At 38.0% G+C, this 20,867-nt stretch overlaps 1 protein-coding gene across 2 annotated transcripts in view; it reads right to left on the bottom strand.

Annotated features, from left to right (window-relative positions):
* The window catches only part of NNT (nicotinamide nucleotide transhydrogenase), a 43,372-nt gene extending 22,640 nt beyond the window's left edge, over positions 1–20,732 (bottom strand). Inside the window, exons 1-13 of one of the 2 annotated variants that reach the window (XM_026062980.1) lie at positions 20,679–20,725; positions 19,733–19,940; positions 13,909–14,138; positions 12,565–12,782; positions 11,078–11,165; positions 10,290–10,378; positions 8,441–8,628; positions 7,148–7,281; positions 5,531–5,722; positions 3,722–3,875; positions 2,699–2,860; positions 1,679–1,789; positions 596–741 (exon numbers count right to left, since the gene is read on the bottom strand). In XM_026062980.1, the coding sequence (XP_025918765.1) occupies positions 596–741; positions 1,679–1,789; positions 2,699–2,860; positions 3,722–3,875; positions 5,531–5,722; positions 7,148–7,281; positions 8,441–8,628; positions 10,290–10,378; positions 11,078–11,165; positions 12,565–12,782; positions 13,909–14,138; positions 19,733–19,883 (1,863 nt within the window). In that variant the 5' untranslated portion in view covers positions 19,884–19,940; positions 20,679–20,725. Of the gene's footprint in view, positions 1–595; positions 742–1,678; positions 1,790–2,698; positions 2,861–3,721; positions 3,876–5,530; positions 5,723–7,147; positions 7,282–8,440; positions 8,629–10,289; positions 10,379–11,077; positions 11,166–12,564; positions 12,783–13,908; positions 14,139–19,732; positions 19,941–20,678 lie in introns of both variants that reach the window. The other variant, XM_026062981.1, reaches the window with a different exon arrangement.
* Positions 20,733–20,867: the final 135 nt, after the last annotated feature.

Consider the following 20,867-nt stretch of genomic DNA (forward strand, 5'->3'; position numbering starts at 1 on the left):
AAAAAAAAAAAAAAAAAAAAAAAAAAAAAACACACCCCAGTGCTTGTGAAGTAATGTATTACAAGTCCCCAGAATAAAGCTGTGCCTGGATTCACTTCTATACAGAAGGTAACACATCTTCATTTGCTACGTATTGAAACAAATGCAAAAAGTGTACCATTAGAGATGCAATAAGTACAATCTCTGTACACCCCTCTGTGCTGAAATCCTATCCCATCCCATCCAAACGCTGCATCTCCCTTAACTGTCACTCCAAGTTGAACTTTTAAAAACATTTAAACCAAAGACTGGTTTCTGTACTCATTTTAATATTTAAGGTGCAATTTAGGAACTATCCAATAAGTAATACAGTACCGGCTGCTTAAGAAGGAAAAAAAATTTCTAATAGCTTTTAAAATGTTCAGATTCAGCATTTAGGGCATGACTGCAAGCTTAAACTTAATCAACTTCAGACTGGTCTTGTGGGAGTAAGTAGCTGATGAAAAGACCATAAATAATTTGCTACTTAATAAGCTCAACAGAGCAAGCAATGCAGAAGCATGTCGTGCTCTGAACAGCAGGCTCAGAGCCAAAAAGAAGTTAAGCACATGCTTACCTGTTCAATATTATAGCCACCACTGAGAGCAGCTGCATAGCCTCCTACAAATACACCACCAGGAAGCAGGTACAAGTAGTTGTATTCAGGAGGATCTGTGGGACGTTTGAACATATCCAGCATTCTCTGTGTAACTAGAAATCCACCTGGCCAAAAAAAAAAAACAAAAAACCCCCCTGAAACTAAGCACATGCCAAACTGAGAAAAATATTTGGTTAAACCATATCACCACATGGAGACAAGTTAACAACTGACAACAACAAAGCCTTTGAAAAGCTAGTAAGTTGGAGATCCACCAGGAAACAAAAGTGAAATTATGGTGAGAGTCTTTTTTTCCTTAGCTGTTGGAAGGAATTCATCAAAGGAGGAGTCAGAGCCCAGAGGACTGGCTCTAGCTCGATACTCTACAAACAGGAGGAACTTTCCTATTTCTTTTAGATGGCTTGCTTCTTTGCTCATGCTCCCAACAATTTACCTCCTCAGAAACATGCACTGTATTACACCAAAGACACTTCACCCATAATGCCAGAATGCATCACGTGCCTCAGAAGTCCACAATGGAAATACTGCAGGAGGTGTTTTTTGATCTTGTTATCAAAATACTGACTATGGGGTACAGCTTTGTTTATGACACTGCTCTTTTCCCTGTCTACTCCAGCTAGAAAACAGTATTTGTAAGTCACATGGCTTGATTTCACTTTTTTTTTTAATTATAAAGCTACATCTTTTGAAGATCGAGCAAATAGAATTTTGTTCTATGTCATTGATATATCTTGCAAGTAGAACAGGAATACAAGGACAAATGCGGTACCATCTCTGGATAAACAGGAAGAGATTATTTCATATAGTCATCACCCAAAGGATGCTCTAAAATATAAAAGAACATTTAAATGCTTCCCCAAAAAGAGGTTACTCCAAGAAGTATGTGAACCAGATATTCTAACTACTACGAAAATTTTATCATTGTGTCAGATCCTATTTCCAGAATAGTATATCTCAAATCTATACATTTAAAGAACTAGAAGAAATAAATGAATTACACAAGTGCTTTAAGTTACCTTCAGAGAAAACTAACACTCATACCTGCAATATTGACTGATGAGATAAAGGCAGAAAGTACCGCCAGACTTTGAGGAGCATTTTCAGGTATATAGTGTCCTCCCATCAATACCAGCCCACCAACTGCAGTTAGTCCTATTTAAAAGGGGAAAGAGTTATTGAACCTAAACAGATTCACTATTCTAGCAAGCTTCCTTTCAATTGTCAAGCAGATACTAGTTCATTCAAATTTTGTACTGTACTCTCCACATTAGTATCTAACAAAGACTGCCATGAGCTTTTTTTTTTTCCCCCAGTAATACCAACATGTTTCAAAAGAAAAAAAAGTTATATGAATGTAGATTTGAAGTGCTGTCCCTCAAGGGAGGAAAAAAAAGCTGATGAGCTGAAAACAAATTGTTTTCAGCTGCAGGCAACTAGAACTCAGAACTGGTCAACTCTGACTTCATTATTCAAATTGCAAAAGACCATCCCAGTCTGACAGAAATTGTACAGTAGAAAAGACCAACTCATGTTGATCATCAGATCAAATACTCAAGTTTTTTATTTGTTTGTTTTTGAAAAGGGAGTGAAAGTTACAAATCTTACAAGTCACTGTTGGGAAATCCGCCCTCCCCCCAAAAATCACATGGTTTGAGGAGAGACAAAAAAGGAAGAAAGCAAGCAAGCAGGAGAGAGAAGTTATTTTAAGGGCAGAATTTTGGAGAGACTGGAAGAAAGATATATTGTGTGTTGTATGAAAGGAGAGACTGCAGCACTCCAAATAAAGCACACTTTAAGCCAGATGCTTTAAGAGTGGAAAATTACTTATGAAGATCAAGAATATGCAGCACCATGACCACCTTTCTTTTGAAAAACTTACTCTTTGGAAGAGTATGCCTCAGATGTCGTTGCTATTTATGAAAGCAAACTCAGAGGTGCAAAGTAGTACTAGGCTTTTAAAATTTTAAAAAGGCATACCATCAAAATTATGCCTAAAAGTCAAGTAAAAGGAGCTGTGCCTACCTCACACAGAAAATGAGCAATTCTGTAACAGCTACTTACCTGAAATAGCATTAGTCACTGACATGAGCGGAGAGTGAAGAGCAGGAGTCACGCCCCAAACTGTATGGTACCCCACTAGTCCAGCGAGGCCAAACGTCGTCACCATTTGCGTGAAAGCAGCATTTGGAGCTGCAATGCCCAGTCCTAACATGGTAGCTAAACCTAGAAGAAAATCATAGTAAAGCTTTTCAGTGACTTCTGAATGGTTTCTTACATTTAAGCTCCGTAAAACACTAGTCCAGTATTGAGCTAAATGCAAAACAGTTTTGTGCACAGGCTCTTTCCAAAATCAGAAGGATTGTCTTTGTCTAGCACAAGGCTCTAAAGGTGCTAGTGTTTCTTTTAAAATAGAAAATAAATACATAAATATGATGCAGCCACTTTTGTTATGCATGCACATGAAGCAGCAAGGATAGTTTTCTTCCCTAACACTGCCTCCTGTCACTCTCCTGTTCTGTAACAAAAATGTAGAAGAGTCACAATCATGTTAAGATACTACTGCAAGACTTAAAAGTAATGAATACTCAATTCATTAACTACCAGCACACAATTTCTGATGTACGCACAACATTAAATGACAGGAACTGCCAATACTTACCTGCGAAAACAACTCATGTTCCCCACACTTAGGTAAGATTGTGGGCATTTAAGTCTCACAAAGCATAAAGGTTGAGGAAAGCAATGCCATTAAATTGATTCTGCTGCAAAGTATGCACACAGTCCCTTGCAGGAGTCCTGAAAAATGCTAAGTATTTTACTGAAATTTAATTAAGAAGGTCAGAAACATATTCATGCTCACAGCATGACTCAGCACTGCTTGAAATGTTAATATTTTTGGTTAAGTTTCTAAAGTTTTATTCTCCGCTCAAAAGCGATTATTGCAGGGCACTGATTTTGTACTAGGATATACCAGTCAACCAACTGCTCTCCCAGACAGTTACTAAATCAAATGAGTAAGATGCGTAGTCACTTAAAATATTAGCCAAATAAGAATCACTCTACACTGATTCTCCAGTTGCCTACCTGTTGTATATACAGATGCACTAGTCATAGTTTTTCTAAAAGGTGTAATAGTAGCTGCTTTTTCCGCTTCCAGCTCTGCTACAGTCTTCTGCTTCACAGGGGYTCCTTGAGGAATGTTATTTGGTGGAGGTGCTGGGAAAATTACCTTGCCATCCTGACAAGAGATATTTACAGTTATCCCTAACATAGTAGATTCTTTAAAAATAGAGTCCAGTCTTCTCTGTCCTTAGCTTGGATGAGCCTCAACATCCTAGAGCCATGCCACAAGAATAGCCTCCTCTTTCCACACAAGTAATAGTTTGCAAGGCTGGATGAGATGTACAGCCTGACCAAATTAACCATATTGATTCACATTTTTCTGACAAGACTTAACATCAGTATCCCAGAACGCCTGTTAACACCACAGTACATGGCTTGAAAGCAGGAACCAAAACAAAGAGGGAAAGTTCATTAATGGAAAATATTTTTCCAAAGTAAAACAGGGCTATGGAAATGGCAAATTCTGCTACAGATTTGAAATGCAATCCGAACCTGTAAGGTTCCAGACATGGTGTCTCACATTTCTTGACATTCTCCAAGCCTCTGGAGGAGTCATGCCTTGAATTGTCAAGCCTCAAAGTTGTATACACCACTTCAGTGGCTGGGGAGTGCTGAAGTAAATACAGTGCTTTCTCCACAGTAGGTAATAATAGGCATTAGAAAAATCTTGGTTAAAATTATCCAGCAAAACTCAAAAAAGAGAGAGTAACCCTTACCTAAACTACAGATTATTATTTTCCAATAGAACTTAAGTATTCTGCATGTCATGGTTGCACCAAGAGAGCCTATACTGGCCCGTGCCCTAAGTTTGTATTAGACAGACAAAGACAGAAAAATATAAGCAGTGGTGTGACCAGAGAGGTAAACAGAAAAGCTGGCAATACAATCCTATTTGACTCTCTAAATATCTGTGAGAGTACTGAGCTCACAAAACAGACATATCTGACAAGTTCACGATCATAAACAGTTAAATTAAGCTCCTTTTGGACAAAAAAAAAAAAATATTAATCTAGAACATAAGAAGTACATATATTTCATCCTTTCTGACTCTGAAAAGGAGAATGTTAATTCCTGGTCTTATTTCAAGCCTCCTGGACAGATATCTAAGACAGCAGGCAATGGTGCACTGGGTAGAGAAGGAGCAATGACGTGGTTCTCTCACATGACGGTCTAGCTCATAATCCTGAAAAGAAATGTACACTCCTGATACCCATGTTGTACCTATTCTGTGCCTGAATTTCATGGGGTTTTTCTCCTTCCATGTGTGAAAGAAAGCTCAGTGTGAAAAAACTATTTGATTCAATTCAGCATTAAAATCCTTTGTTTTCTCTCTCTCTAAAGTTACTATTAGAAGAATAAAAATGTATTTATTAAAGCAAAGTTAAAGGAGGAATTCTTTCCAGTCCTCTAGTAGATATTTCAAAAATGTTAAATAACCATGTTTTTAATCACATGAATACAATCTGCAAATATAAATATTATACTTTTTTTTTTTTTTTTTTTTTAAGTAATAAGCATATTAGGAATTTTTTTTAATCATGACAGGTACAAAATTTACAGACAGAAGCAAAAAGGTTCCCCTTTATGAAAAGGGACAGAGGACTATTCAGATGAATACAAATGTGATCACATATGCTGTCCATCAAGCTACCTGTAAAGTGTGTAAGCATGCAAGGCCTTTGAATGCCTTTTAGGAGACAGCACTGATAAATGTAGAAGTAAATACACAGGTTGCATCACAAATTAGAAAGATACCATTTATTGACTTACCTTCATTACTACAGTTCCCCTAATAACATGATCCAGAGTGCCATAATCAAATTCATCTTTTGGATCAAAGTAGAAGTTCTCTTTGTCAGGACTAATAGCCTTTAGGAGTTTGATAATATTATTGGAATATAGAGTACTGGCCTGGGTAGCCATTCTGCTAGGCAGGTCTGTGTAGCCAATGTGTGTAACACCCTAAAAAAATCCAAGTAAAGTATTAAGCATTCATTGAATTTCTGAAGAAGCATTTTCAGAAGGATGTACTGGAAGAGATACTATATACCCAAACAGTTCTGTTTATTTCTGTTTCTAAACTTGGTTAGAACTGTTACTGCAGCTTTACCAGCAGTGGCTGGGGGTAGAGGGGGAAGACTGTTACTCATGACTTAGAAAATTTAGCATGACCAAACCAAACACCTTAAATGCAACAAGCCTGAACAGAGAGGAGGATRTACTGGTGTAAGAGCTAGCCCTCTCCAAATATTACCATTCTCTCAAAACTCAGCTTCTTAAAGCAGTCAGATAACAGATTATCTGGCCCATTGCTTGGCATCAGTGCTACACTATACCCAGCAGTAGTACTCCTCTGGCTAAAACTGCTCCATGTAAATTCTCCATGTATCTGCTTATTTCTGTTCTGCATATTCTGCTTGCAAGTTCAGTTTTTAAGTAGTGACATCAGAAGCCCTAGAAAGCCGCAAAGCTAAACTCAATGTGCGACTCATTATACATGCACTGTCCGGTTCATACTAATGATAACAAAGGTAATGTGGTGTTAAACAGTACGTTCTACAGACTGCCCTGGAGCAAAACAGAAACAGCAGTATGCCCACACATTATCGAATAACAACCTTGGAAGTCTGCTACTTTGACCTCATCACCCAAATTTCTATAGCTGCTAACAGATTTCTCACATGTACAAAAACCCCACACCAAAAAAAAAGCAAAAAACCAAGCTCCCAGCTGAGTCTATGAACATTGGAAAAAACACAAYGTAGTTCATTCAGTAAAGGGCAAGTTTGCCTAATTTCATGGACTAACTCATGCTACTTCTAGTTTGGGTAACAAGAGGTTTTGATACTCTAGGCCAGACATATTCATGTTGAAAACAGCTGGAGAAGTTGAAGATGTACCAAGACAGCACCCTCTTGAAGCTGAAATCATGTTGACCTAAGCCAGAGGCTTTGCACTGAAATGAACACTGACCTAGTCTGAACCTGCTCAGCTGCACCTGAGGTTACAGGGATTGTAACCTCCAATTGTGGGAGGTGATAAGCAAACTGAAGATACTGCTGCTGCTTCCTCTTTAGGTAGGCCAGATATCAGACCATACCCTCAGCTCAGCAGAGACAAATCACTGACTYCGAAGTCTAGGATATAATGCTTCCTTACTTTGCCAATCTAATTAACCCTGTAAAAAGGAATTTGTTTCTTTAAAAACCTTCAAATTATTATATATAATGTGACTTTGACAAAATTAAAATCTAAAGGATTACTTAAACCCAAATAGCATAAGCAGCTACTCATTTTCAGCACTCAGTTTACAAAATACAATCTTCAAATTAAGTATGAAAGTGAATTCGCACAAACTGAGAATGATCTGCAGTCCAAAATTCTCACCTTATGAATGTACAGTTCTCCAGGCTTTGTAGTTTCAATGTTTCCTCCTGCTTCTGCAGCTAAATCCACAACAACTGAACCTTCCTTCATTGATTCAATCATATCTTTCCTAAACAAGACGGGAGCTTTCTTACCTGACAAGACAAGACATAGTAAATTAAACACAAAATACAGCTTTAATCTGTAAGGCCCAGGAGACAAGTTCTCCCCTCCTATCTTCATAAACCTCTTGCTTGCCTCAGAAGCTATATTTGCATTTTATAGGTACAAAAAGGTCTGAATTTTTTGCTTAAGATGAAGAGTCATGGAGGACTTGCTTACACAGGCAGAGAGAAGAGATGCTGGAACATCTTGYACCCATGCACACATGTAAGGTGTTCATGGGCAGTCTAGCAAAGATCCTAGAAAGTCTGATTTTGTCCTTAGTAAACAGACAACTTCCAATCATACAATTCAAGTCATAGCCAAGCAACAAAAATGCCACATTAGAAGTTAAGACTGTTGCTGCACAATACAAAGCACTGAACATTAAGCTCTACCTTATTATGTTTTAATTACAAAACACAATCCTATTGCAACTGGACTTGCTTCAGTGCACATACTGGATATCAGAAATAACAGTGATACAATAAATACGCAGAAGAACTACATATTCTTGCTTTATTGTCTACTTGTTTAGTAACAAAATATGAAGATATTAAGTCAAAGACTGCTAGTTTGTAGCAACATAACAGAGCATGAGCAAATATTTACTATGTACTTAGAAACAATGCAAGGATTTTAAATACATATATAAACTAAACTAATACTTGAGATTTCTTTATTTGGACTGTAGTGTAGATTCCAGTGCACCACTGTTATCCAGCAAGTCTGAGGAACCTTCAACTTTCTTCTCAAATGGCTCCAGGTTCAGGGAAGAATCAACAGATGAGGGAGGCATGGAGTAAATTACATAAGCACTCACAGAAAGCTCAGAAAACTAGATATTTCAGAGGAAAAGTAGAGCCTTTCCAGCAAGGCAATCTTTAGGTACAGAAGAATAGCACAGAGTGAACCAATAATTACTTCCCTGCAGGCTAAAGCTTTTTTCTCCTTTTCTAATGAAAACACAGTTGCAAAAGGAAAAAAAAAAAAATCTCCTTAAAAACAGGCATTTATCAGGGAAGGGAAAAGGTACATGCTTACAAAGAGATAATTTATTTACACTTCCTTTGTTTTCACTGCAGGGACACCCCCAAAACATAAAAATTTACAAAAATAACTGAAAACTAGCATGTTGCATGTAAAACATACCTGGAATAAGTGCTGTAGTGATGATGATATCAACGTCTTGGCACTGCTTAGCAAAGAGTTTCATTTCAGCTTCAATAAATTCTTTAGACATTTCTTTAGCATAACCACCTTGTCCCTCTCCTGATTCCTTTAAGTCTACTTCCAAAGGCTCAGCACCAAGAGACTTGAACTGTTCCAGAGCTGCAGCTCTAGGGAAAGAAAATCAGAAGAGAAAAAAGAAAAAAAAAAAAAGTGGACTACCTAAAAAAAGGAAGTCCATTTTTAGCAGAAGCTCAATATACTTTGAGTTTTGAGGCCACTTTAGTAGCAGTTGTCTTCAGACAAGAGATACAAAGCTTATTCTAGGACTAAGGAGACCAGGATAAAAGCCTTCACTTTATTTGTTAAGTGGAACAGAAAGAGCATTTGCACCACTAACTTTAGGTTCCTCATGAGGACACTTTGATTAGGAATGAAGGCAGCCTACAGTTTCCTGCATAGTCAAATGAAGTTACCCTGAGAAGATGGCCAAAGCTGGGAGCTTAACCATTGACTAAGTCTGCTCACCTATTTCTCCTGCCTTCACTAGGTAAGTCTAAAACCCTAATTTAAATGCCTAAGATGGATGACAGACACTCCATAGCCTGTGTCCCCATCCTTAATCTGTGAAATGGGAACACCAGCAAGTCCCTTTTCACAGGGAATGCAACAGAGCTTTTGAGGCCTCTGAATACTATGGAGATCATAGTCATAAGGACCTTAGATGGATGACAAAATCCTTTGAAAAACTACAGTTTCACATCAGGTTATACCACAGTATACAATGAGAAACTAAATTCCAGGGGTGAGGTGAACATTCACCACATGCAAGTATTTACTACAAACATCCTTGTACATCAAGATAAAAGTACACAGGATGCTGAAAAGCATTTTATATCTGAAAACTTTTAGACAGATCTTGATCATGTTTAAGTAAAATGAGTCTTTCCAGTTTGTTTTATGAATTATGCTGTTTTTCCTAACAGAGTGAAGACTTTTTCCATATTGCACATCACAAATATGGAGATACTCATTCTTTCACATTAGGTATAACTAATCAGCACTAGATGTCATTTCTGCATGAAAATAAACATGTATAAGTATTTTTAATGCAGACACAATTTTAAGCACATACAAATTCAATATTAGAAGACCATTTAATATAGAAAGTTTAATCAAGTCTATGGTCCCTGTACAGACAAAAAGATAATAATTTTCCCAGTCTATTGCTCTAAAAATGACTATAGGACAAGAAAAATCCTTCTAAACGGAAAAAAGAGACCCCCAAGAGAGCAGCGCTTAATTCTACTCCAACTGCAGTCACTGTTCTTTCATCTTAAAGACATGAGTTCCCTAAATAAAATAATTCTCTCTCCTTTCCTTTTTTTTGTCCTTTCAGCAGATTGAAAGAAGTCTGACTTCAGAGAGTTCCTGGATAGCTTATCTGGGATCAGGAGAGTGGAGCTGAATGAGTATATGCAGCTATGAACCTGGATCAAAACAAGCTGTAAATGAGAGCATATAGACTCYTTCTCCACTATTTTGCCTTGTGTCCCCAAGAAGAGCACAGACACAAAATTCCAGACAAAAGCCCTATCTTTCTCATTTTTATAAAGCAGGACTTTTTTGATTCATATAGCTCTGATTTAATAATATAGACCCTTTGGAAGGTTTGGTTGCTGTTGGGAATAAAAATGGCAGAATAATGCAGGAATAAAAGCAGCAGGCAGGGAGTTGTGATTCAATAAAGTTTTTGCTGCAATACAAACAGCTACAAAGCAACTAACCTTAAAATCATTTTATATAGCCATTACTGTTTTCACACACCCACCTAGTATCAAATCCACGAACCACTGCACCCATCGATTTAGCTGCTCCTGCAGAAGCCAGGCCAGCAACTCCTCCTCCAATGATCAAGACCTAGAATGATACCATTATCATGCTTGGACCATAAACCAAAAATAGAGTCAGCTAGAAAAAGTAGCAAAATTGTACTGCGTTCACAACAGTAGAGATGCCTCATTACACAGTCATTTGAACAAGTTACCTTAGGACACAAAACCTAAAGTGACTTTGGTAAAGTTGCTCTGTAATCATCACAACTTTTAAACTGTTACTTTTAACTTCATCTATCTATGGCTAACAACGTAAGTAAGTCAAGGCAGGCTTTCCCCTTGATTTGTTTTAATTTTCTGGGGGTTTTCAGGTTTTTTTTTTTTTTTTTTTTTTTTTTTTTTTTTTTTTTTTTTTTTTTTTTTTTTTTTATTCTCAGACTTTCATTTCTCTTCATCCCAATCCACCTGCAACTCCAGTCAAGCAATCCCTTCCATCACAGCCTTCAACACGCCAGAACTCTTTACATCTCTGATCTTTCTTTACCGCTTCATAACTTTTCCTCATCCATCCATGCATACCTAGTCTGAAGTTTAAAAATAAGCAAACAAAAATAAAACTCATATTTTTCTACTCTTCAGCAAAAAAAAGGACTAAAAGTAGTGAGTAAAAATTACTAATTCCAAATGAGGAAAAAGCTTTTAACAGAAGCAGTTTCAGCAGTGGTTAGCTACACTCAGGAAATGACCTATTCTTCTGCTGTAGTACTTGTTTTATTGTACATACCTTGGCTGGAGGAACTTTACCAGCAGCTGTGATCTGACCCGTGAAAAATCGACCAAAGTGATTTGCTGCCAATACAACAGCCTTGTAACTGTCAAGTAAGGAAGACAAGAACACATTTCAGTATTTTCCCAGGCGCAGCTTAATGCCATTCACTGACAGCAATCAAAAGAATACACTCTGGACCAAAGCATACGTACGATGAAACAAGTTTAATATTTTACTCTTGAGCACAAGTTTAATACTCTCTCTACCTTTGCTCATATTTATCATTACATCTTTTTTATGATGGAATGCATTTTCGGAGAGAATTCGTAGACAGCAATACACTGGATGTCCATAACTACTCACTCTCTCAAGTAGAATTCTGAATGCATAATAAACATGCAACCTGACAAAAGTTAACTTTGTCATCTTTGAAGCTACCTTCAAAGACTGCAACCTRAGGCTTGTTAGGGAAGGAACCACATACAAGCAACTAAAAACCCAGAGTAATTTTGCAGTAAGCAGTAACGCAGTAAGCATTTAGGCAAGCAAACAGCTTCAGAATAAGATACTCTCATCCCAGCTTTGCAAAGCTGTATGGCATAGGACAAGCTGCTTAACCTTTCTACCTCTGTTGCCCCATCTGCTTTCGTAGCCATCCTAGAACAGGTGGCTGGACACGGAGTTAACATCAGTACAGCTATYTGAAAATGCAGATTATTGTGGACTTGCATCTTTTCTTAACAGCGCACATTTTATTTTTATTAACACTGTCATAGTTCCACAGTTTCATTCTACTCTCTTTCCGATCTCTAGCAGAGATATATCTAGGTCTGTATGCCCTAAAATTAGTGCTTATTTGGAATATAGCTCACAGATTTTATACCTGTAAACACATTATGAATTCCTATGGTATTTTAGTAAAGATATACAGAATGAAAACTCAAAGAAGGAACCAAACCATTACATGTTTGTGGTGTGTCCACAAAGTAGTTCAGCAGCCTTCTGCTAGGACAAGCTTAACGTAAGTCATCTATGTATGAAGTTAAAAAATATATATATATAGTAATTGCCAGCTTGACAAAAACACCTAAAGTCTACAATGCCAGGCACAAAACATGAAGATATTTGAAAGTATTTGGTCTTTTTGTTTGCACCTGCCATGGCCATTGCATTAATACTGAGCACTCTTCTCATTAGTTAGCTCCCAATAACATTAGATGCTAGTGACAGACACTTTGCATTCAATTGTCTTAAGGATAGCTCAATCTAGTCCAGAGTAAAGAGGTACTAGACAAACCAGTCCAGGAATTGAAAGAATTCAACTATTTTTTTTTAAAAACCTGCTCTGATTTGAGAAAGTTAAAGTTGTTAGGCACCTCCAACAGGTTCATCCTGCTTCAAATAGCTGTATGAAAATAAAGACACAGAATTGTCTTAAATATACCTAATATCAAAGTATGTTGCTTTTATATTTACTCAAGAAGAAATAAAAAGTTTCATACCCAGCAATGTTGGCCATGGAGCTAAGTGCATCATATCCCTGAGCAATGGTGACCCGTGGAACCTGATCCATAGCCAAGATGGTAGTTTTTTTTCCTGCAAGTTTATTCAGGAGGTCTGGATTTTGAGCTGGATAGATAAAACTAATCAGAGTAGCAGCTGTCTTAAAAAGATCTGCCTCATGTACACCTAATGCAGGGTTATATATTGGAGCCCTCACCTGAAGGGAGAGAGACATTTCCAAATTAATCAGCAGAAGTAAATCAGGACATGCCCCACTTTCTTTTTCCCAACTTGCAGTCTGTCCATTCACAACCACAAAGTATATGAGGAAGGAAGTATATTAAAGGCTGTTTGTACAACTAAACTCAGTAACTTTCCAGCTATAGCTCACAGATCAGAGTTAGCTCTAGGTAGATGTGTGACAGAGCAGTAACGGCACACATGCTCAGAAAGATTTCATGGCTTCTAAGAAGCAATTACTGGCTTTTGTAACAGACAGCTGTCCCAAAACCAGTAATTTTGAGGCAAAAAGATTAATGAACAGGTGTGACAATTAAGCTCTACAGGGAGGGAAAAAAAAATCACYATTAAGTTTGCAGTGTACCATCACATATACAGAATTTCAAGCACGAGGTCTAGCAAATACCTGTCTTTATTTGTAATGACTTCTTTTAAATCATTCACTTTTCTTTATAAAGAAGAAACCTGCTTATCAAGGGTGTTCACAAACTAACTCACAGAAATGCTCTTACATTCAGTCTTGACAGGATAACTTCAGATAAAACACTGAAGGATGCAACATCAAGTTCAAGGTCTTCTTGCTTCAAGACTCTGTGCAACCTAACACCTCTCAACTTTACTTTTAGCAGTCTTCCCAGATCAGCTACAACTCCTGTTGCTGTGCAATTGCTGGATATCCAATTGAGGAGAGTTAGAAAACATTCTTCAAAACTCCAAAGCAACTCTTCTGAGAGAGTAACTTGGAGTTGGGTGTTCTAATCTTGGAGAAGAAGTTTCTTAGAATGGGGATCTTTTCTGATTAGTGTTCTGAACACAAGCATACCTTGCTCTAGAAAACGCAACAACTCCAAGGCAGTGAAAAACTTGGTAAGATATTGTCCTTAAATTCTTCAGTGCTCCTACTTACAGAAATACTCCTATATACTAGTTTATTAGTTTAGGCCCACACCTGAGCTATAAAAGAAAAAGACTAAAATTAAATCAGAACTTAGAATGGAAAGTATAAACTTGTTTACTGAACTTTCAGGAGACTATTAGAAAGGTTTGAGCTATATATTTCTCTGAAAAAAATGCAACAGAAAATATATTAATAAAGCAATTACTTTGACAACTAAATCTGAAGCCAGTACTTCCTTGGTCCCCTGAATCTTTGCTCCTACTTCTCTGTAGTGGTCATCAGAAAATTTGGAAGCTTCTCCAGCACCAGATTCCACGACAACATTGAAGCCTTGCTTAACCAAGGCTTGAACTCCGGCCGGTGATAAAGCCACCCTCTTCTCATTTTGAAATATCTCCTTGGGGACACCTACAGTCAGCTGTTTATAAGGAATTCCTGTAAGAGTAGCAGAAAGGACAGCATTAGTTGCAAAGATCTTAAGGTTCATTGAATTGATACTAATAGCAYTCTCCAGTGCTGTACAGAGACATTCAGATAGGTCACATTTAATAATKTTCCCTCCTCAGGAAACAGGAAGCAGAATCACATTTTCCAGCAGTGTATTTTGCATTTCTTTATATTATACCATCTTTCCAGACATCCCTCTCCCCTCAGACATCAACAGGTCAGTGCAGTCACCACACAAGCACTAACAAGTGTCTGGTGCAGTTCATACCCATCTCAATTTATACAATCAGTTATGGTATTCTGGGGATATCRTATTCTAAACTGGGGTATATGAACTTAACTTCCTCTCTATTCATTTCATTTTTTCTCTGAAGAAGCAAATAAGTTTGAGCAGCTGATCTGCATTTTAACTGACCATTAGTTTTGAATGTCTATCAAAATCATGTAACAGTTGTCTCAGTTCACTATTAATGAGCATAACATTCATACCACAGAAAAAGTTGGCTGAAAGGCACAGTTCCATTGATGAGGTGCTTGGACAGTTGTTACAGAAATTAAAAACTTGAATTTAGAAGTACTTGAGTAATCGAGTATCTGACTGCTAGTTCATTCAATTACRCTTCTCTTCAGTTTTACCTCCCTGTTTTAAGGTGTTCCAAGTTCTACTAAATAATGTCAGGAAACTTGCAGAAGCTGCAATTTATCAGTTTTAGCTGAAGGTTTCAAGTTACAAGCCTCCAATTTTAACTACAGTTTGAGGGCTGAGAGTTTAATATTTGACAGCTGAACTTCTCTGATCCAGTCAAGTATTTAAACTTATTATTTATGCATACATGGTTCTCAGGCAAGATAATCATATATTGGATTACCATATTGCTTCAATTACACAAAACTGCATGGAGTCCAGCATGCAAGCCCAGTTCTGCAACAGCTTCCACTGATCTCTCTCCAAAATTTAAAATTTGCATTGTGACATTTATACGTGAGAGGCCTACACCACATATACCGCACTGTTATGAACAGAACTTAAGCAGCCTGAGAAGCCACTCATATTAAAGGCCAAGCTAAAAAAATAAATAAATAATAACAAATTGATTAAAGGCTTGCTTTAAATCATAAATCTTAACTTGACATAAACAATTTAATTTTGACAGAAACTACATATTTTGTTATAAAAACGGTACCAGATAGCCAATGTGTTGCATATTTTAGAAACGCCCCTCTTCCTGCCCCCTCCCCTTTTTTTTTTAAGATAGAAACAAGCAAAACCTAGATGTACCTTACTGTGAGAATTTTGCTGGGACTAACAGGTRCTTAAAGCTGAAGATCTGAAAATGTTTTAGAATAACAATTCTCATGATATACCATCAGCTTGTAATGTTCTGAAACTATAATGCATAGTTGCTAAGAATTGGGATTTAAAAATCTACCCACACTCATTGGTCTTATCAACCATTAAAAAAAATTACTGAACATATCCAACAAGAAGACAGGATAAAAGTTCACTAGACAGAGAAGTGCATTACTTCTAATTATTTCTATTATTCCTTTTTTATCTTTCTCTCTAAGATTAAACTGATCAAATAGTAATAAGTAATTTTGAGACAGAAGTTTTTAATATCCAGTATGTTGGAGAACATCTGAAATTCTTTAGATTACTAGGTAAAACCAAATTCAAAAAATATGTTTTAAAGGAACAGAATGCGTATCTAGAACAAAAGAGCTACAGAGGTAACAACGTGCTTTGTAAAGATTTGCTTCATCAGCATACATCACACACAAACATCACTGTGTAACTTAAGGCATCACTACTGCGGCACCACTAGCCACATGAAAGCTACCGTGACTGCTGACATCACTCATAGTAATACTCTTGCCATGCAGAAGGTAACTTTCCCCTCATCTCTTAAGTACTATGCACTGAAGTCTGCTTCTGACTTTCACTAAATTAACTCAGAGAAAATATGAGAACTCTCACTTTTTAAAAGCAGAAATGAAACATAACAGGTATAATTCCTTGTTAGAATAACAGATATGAATCATGATTTGGGAAAGGTGGTAGCTCAAGGACAGAAGACAGAAAGCTTTCCAAGAAGCTCTGAGAAAATAAGAACTGGAGTACTACCTTCTCTTTCTCCTTTTCAAAGTTTTACAGTGCACAGAGGCAGAGGAAGGAAGGAGTAAATTACAGCATACAGGGACTAGAAGGATGACTGCAAATTTAGAAGCACACAAAAAATAGACTAAAGCTCATACATTTTTCAAACAGAAAATTTAGAGCTTTTAGCTCATAAGGCCCAAGCTCAAAGGACAACTGGTGCTTCCATTTTCTTTTTTGTCCACTTGCTTTTGTGTGAAAAACCAAACCAGAAGAGCAAATAGGTGGGAGGGATGGGACAGAAGATGCACTATGTGCCAAACATGTTTCCTCATTTTCTTCATTCATATTGTTAGGTGTTGCTTGCAATAAAAACATGTAAAGCTTTTTCAGAACAAAAGCATCTGCAACTTCTTTAGTAAGCAGAATGGTCAGAGACCAATAAGGAGGGCTATACCCTCCTGCAATGCTTTGGGAGATGAAATCAAAGACATTCAGCAAGTCGCATTCTTCTCACACGCTCTTTTCTCCTCTGTCTGACTTTCTAGCAACCAAAACTCAAGTGAACAGTGAAGCAAACAGATTTCAGTTTGCCAGACTTTACCTAGAGCATATATTGTTCATTCAGTAAGAAATACACAAAACCTTTCTCATACAAAGAATCAGTGTGAGAAGGAATTCACTACTATCACAAAAGTAAAATCACTATGTTTCACAAGCCTTAGAATCTCAACATCAAACGTACATAACTTATGTAATTCAGAAAGAAAGGATGAGAACACTCTATTTTTAAATAAGCCACTCTTATGATTATGCTTTCTCCCCCCTCAACGTAATCTCCACTGTTTAATGAGGAGATGCAAACCACAGTCTCAGACTCCAAAGGAACAAAAAAAAGTAACCAACCTAGATCCCCAATCGTGTGTGTGTGTGTGTACACATATATACATGTAGCACTTTCTTCTCCATGGAGTGTTTAAAGAAGATCCTAAATCAAAACCATCAAGAAAACTCAGAACAACGTATACAGAGTAATACRGAAAAACACAACTTTTTGCCTAGTTAATCTAATTTCAGGAGGCAGCCTGTAGAAAACAGTATCAACAAATGTTAAAGACTGACTTAGAGGAAACAGATGGAAGTTTTGACTATATGCTATATTTTCTGGGATGGGGAAAATGGGATATAAAACTTGCCCAATTACTAAGATACTCTAAAACCAGCTTTAAATGAACAGTCTCACCTGTTCTGAAGTAAGATGAGGATGTATTCTGAAGAACAGCAATAGGATGTAGGCAAGAAAAAAAAATGGCATAGAAGATTAAACACACACACCTTATCTCTCTTCTCACACAAGTAAGGAGAAACAAAAAAAAGAAATAAAACTACAGGAGAATGGTTATGCTTTATAAACAATGTACAGCTCATCTAGAGAATTAACAGTAAAGTATTATGGGTTTAGAAGCCTTGCAAGATTTAGAAAAAAAAAACAGGATTTTTTTTAAATGAAAGCTTTATAATAAAAAGGACATTAAAAATCCTAAAATAGGGGTAAAAGTCACAATGCTGTAGGATACAAACCAACTGGAAGCACATTAGAAAAGTCAGAATCAGTTACTACATAAGCACCTATTACCAGGGCTTAGGAAAGTTTTGCATTTATTGCTGAAGCATCTGGTACTGGCCATTGATTGAGATGTGACACTGGAATATTTGTTTATTCCTGTATAGAAATTCCTGTTTCTAAGAAACAAAGAAAAAGGCAGCAAGACAAATAGTGATAGGAAAGTATCCATCCTCCTACTTCACTTTTCAACTGAATGCAAATTTCTTCATTACTAGCCAGGCAGCTTTTATCCTGTAAATAACATACGCTGGACAATGTGAAAGCTAATCTGAGAGTGCAAGTAATAGCTATAGACTTGAGAAGAATTACAGGAACACTACACTTCAGGAAACTTATTCTTCTGAATAATGTTACAGTGATTTTACCAAGTGCCACTATATTCAAACATAATTTCTAGAAGAAAGAATAAAACGTAGTTATTTTACATGCCATTGAACTTTGATTCAAAAATTCTTAAAAGAGTATATGAGGGCAACAGCACTGCTAAAGTATCATTCAGTTACTGTTTTTACCCTTGATTTGTCCTCCACCAACATGAGAAGTCTCATGTTACTAAAGTGAGACAAAAGGACAGTTTAATTATCAACCCAGAGACTTAATCAAACTTTTTAATTCTCAGCATTAAGTAACTGTCTTGCATGAATATAAATACTGCTTTCCCTCAATAAAGGCTTTCACATGAGAGATCTGAATAGGACAGCATTGAATACTTGAATATGTAACACCAATCAGTTCTCCCTCCTCATGGAAACTTTTTTGAAAACTTATTCACCAAGCCCGTGTAAATCCCATATAACAGAGGTTTTTCTGAGCTATATGATCTAATCTTATATCCTGTATTTTCACAACCAGACATTTCTGTTCGTAAATAGTGCTACTTTTCTAGGCCTTCAAAAGATCTAATGCGTCACCTATGTGCATGTGTAGAAGAACTGAACATCACCGTACAATCAGACTAACTCTTCACATATATATTAATCTGTCCCAGACCCAGAAGACCCGAAATCGGTGCYGAAGCCTCTAAATTCCTTCAGGGAGACCTGACTCATGCGGGATAAAGGGCGAAAATAGCATTAAAGTACTTTTAGATATTCTCCAGTCCTCTAAGTTGTCAGGCTACACACAGTATAAGACAGAGCAAAAAAATAATAATAATAATAATAATCAGCCCTGACTTTCATACACCAGGCTCTCATCATAGGCTGGAAYCAAAGAAGTTCCATCTCCTACTCTCCCACACTTTTTTTTGAAAATACTTGAATCTGTCCATTATCTTTATCGAGACGTAATCAGTATAAATATACCAACAAACCCTATAAGTGAAGATTCAGCTCAAAGCTGGAAGACGGTACAACACAAAAGAGTTTCCTGAACAAAGTCAAGAACCTTTTAGACGGGATAGTTAATTTACATACAGTCATGCTGGCAGATGCTCTTTTTGCAAGGGATGCATTTGCCCCATATGTACACAAACAGCYGGGCTAGCAAAACTGTTGGGGAACTGGGGCCTTTACCTGAGAAAAGCATTTGTTTAAATACTCCCTTCAAGCAAGATAATCATCAGCAGGAGCTCTGATCATCTACCCCTGAAGACTATTTGGACCCAAAGTGCTCACAGTGAACACAAACTCCTTCTGCATAAACCCTGGAAAACTAATGTAAAACTGTACTGCAACTGATCAACTAAGATCAGCTACTGACATGATTTAAGGGTGTTTTTTATTTTTAGTCTTTTTCATACTAACGCAAAACCAAACAAACAAAAAAAAAACAAAACCACAAACTATTTCAGAAGCTCACTTAAAGCCTTCACAGTATAAAATGAAAGAATTATTTATGATAGTTTAGTCATTTTACCTGGCTTCAGAGGTGCTTGAGACCACAGTATTTGGTGGGTTTGAAACATTCGGAAACACGGCATCTTCACAGAATGCACCTTAGGTGGTAACACGTTGCCAAAGATGGGAGTTGAGCACCCACTAATGGCAATACGCAGAAGGCTCGCCATGTCACCCAGACCTCACAGCAGACTCCTTGCCACCTACAGAATCCCTACAGCAGCCTGCTGCTCATGTAAGAAACAAAACAACAGTTATTAATGATACTAGAAAGAAGGTATGTAAACTTAGCAGCTTAAGTCTAGTTGGCACTAGCCACAAGACGATCATTTCTCCCTCCCTTTTCTTTCCAACTAGAAAACAAAGTCCACTTTTCCACACCAAGTCTGAGTAAATACCAAAACTAAACCAACAAGCACATAAGAGCACTAACATTACAAGCTGATTTACAGATTGATATTTCTGTGACTCAGGATTGTATTGTCCTCGTCACAACTGCAAATATTCGCAGAAAACAGCTATTTTCCAACGAGCATTTTGAAAAGTCTTTGCTGGAAGTAATGCATTTCCCCCAAAATACGCCAAAAAAAAAAAAAAAGGAATGAAAGCCTGCGGAGACTACTGGCAAGAAGCACTAAAAAAACCCAGAGCGGAAGTTAATAGAACCCCATGCAACAGCTTGGATTTTTCTTTTCCTGAGATGGCACRAGATGCAAACTTGATAAGGGCAAGATTTCCCGCGCGGGAAGGCAAACGACCCGAGCTCCGGCTAGAGCTCCCGAAGGAGGCGCGAAGGGCAGGCGAGGGGCGCCGAGGCCGGGGAGGGCACCCCGCGGGGAGCGGGCAGGCCGCCCTCGCTCACAGGCGGCTGCCGGCCGCCCGCGGGGGGCAGCGCTCATCCCGCCACAGGGCAGCGGCCCCGTTCCGCTCCCGCCGCTATTTATAGCCCGCGGCCCCTGACTGACCTTGGGCAGGCCGCTCGCCCGCCGCCCCGGACCGTTAACGGCCGCCGCGCCCCGCCGGCCCGGCCCGCTCTTCAGCGGCTCCCCCCGCCACGCGCTTCCTCCACCGAGCCGTCCTGCCCGCTGCTCCCCCGCGAGGGCCCGGCGGCTGCCGCCACCGGCACCGCAACGCCCTGCTCAGACCAACGGTCC

The sequence above is a fragment of the Apteryx rowi genome, unplaced genomic scaffold, assembly GCF_003343035.1.
Source record: "Apteryx rowi isolate R43461 unplaced genomic scaffold, aptRow1 scaffold_197, whole genome shotgun sequence".
Taxonomy (NCBI): Eukaryota; Metazoa; Chordata; class Aves; order Apterygiformes; family Apterygidae; genus Apteryx; species Apteryx rowi.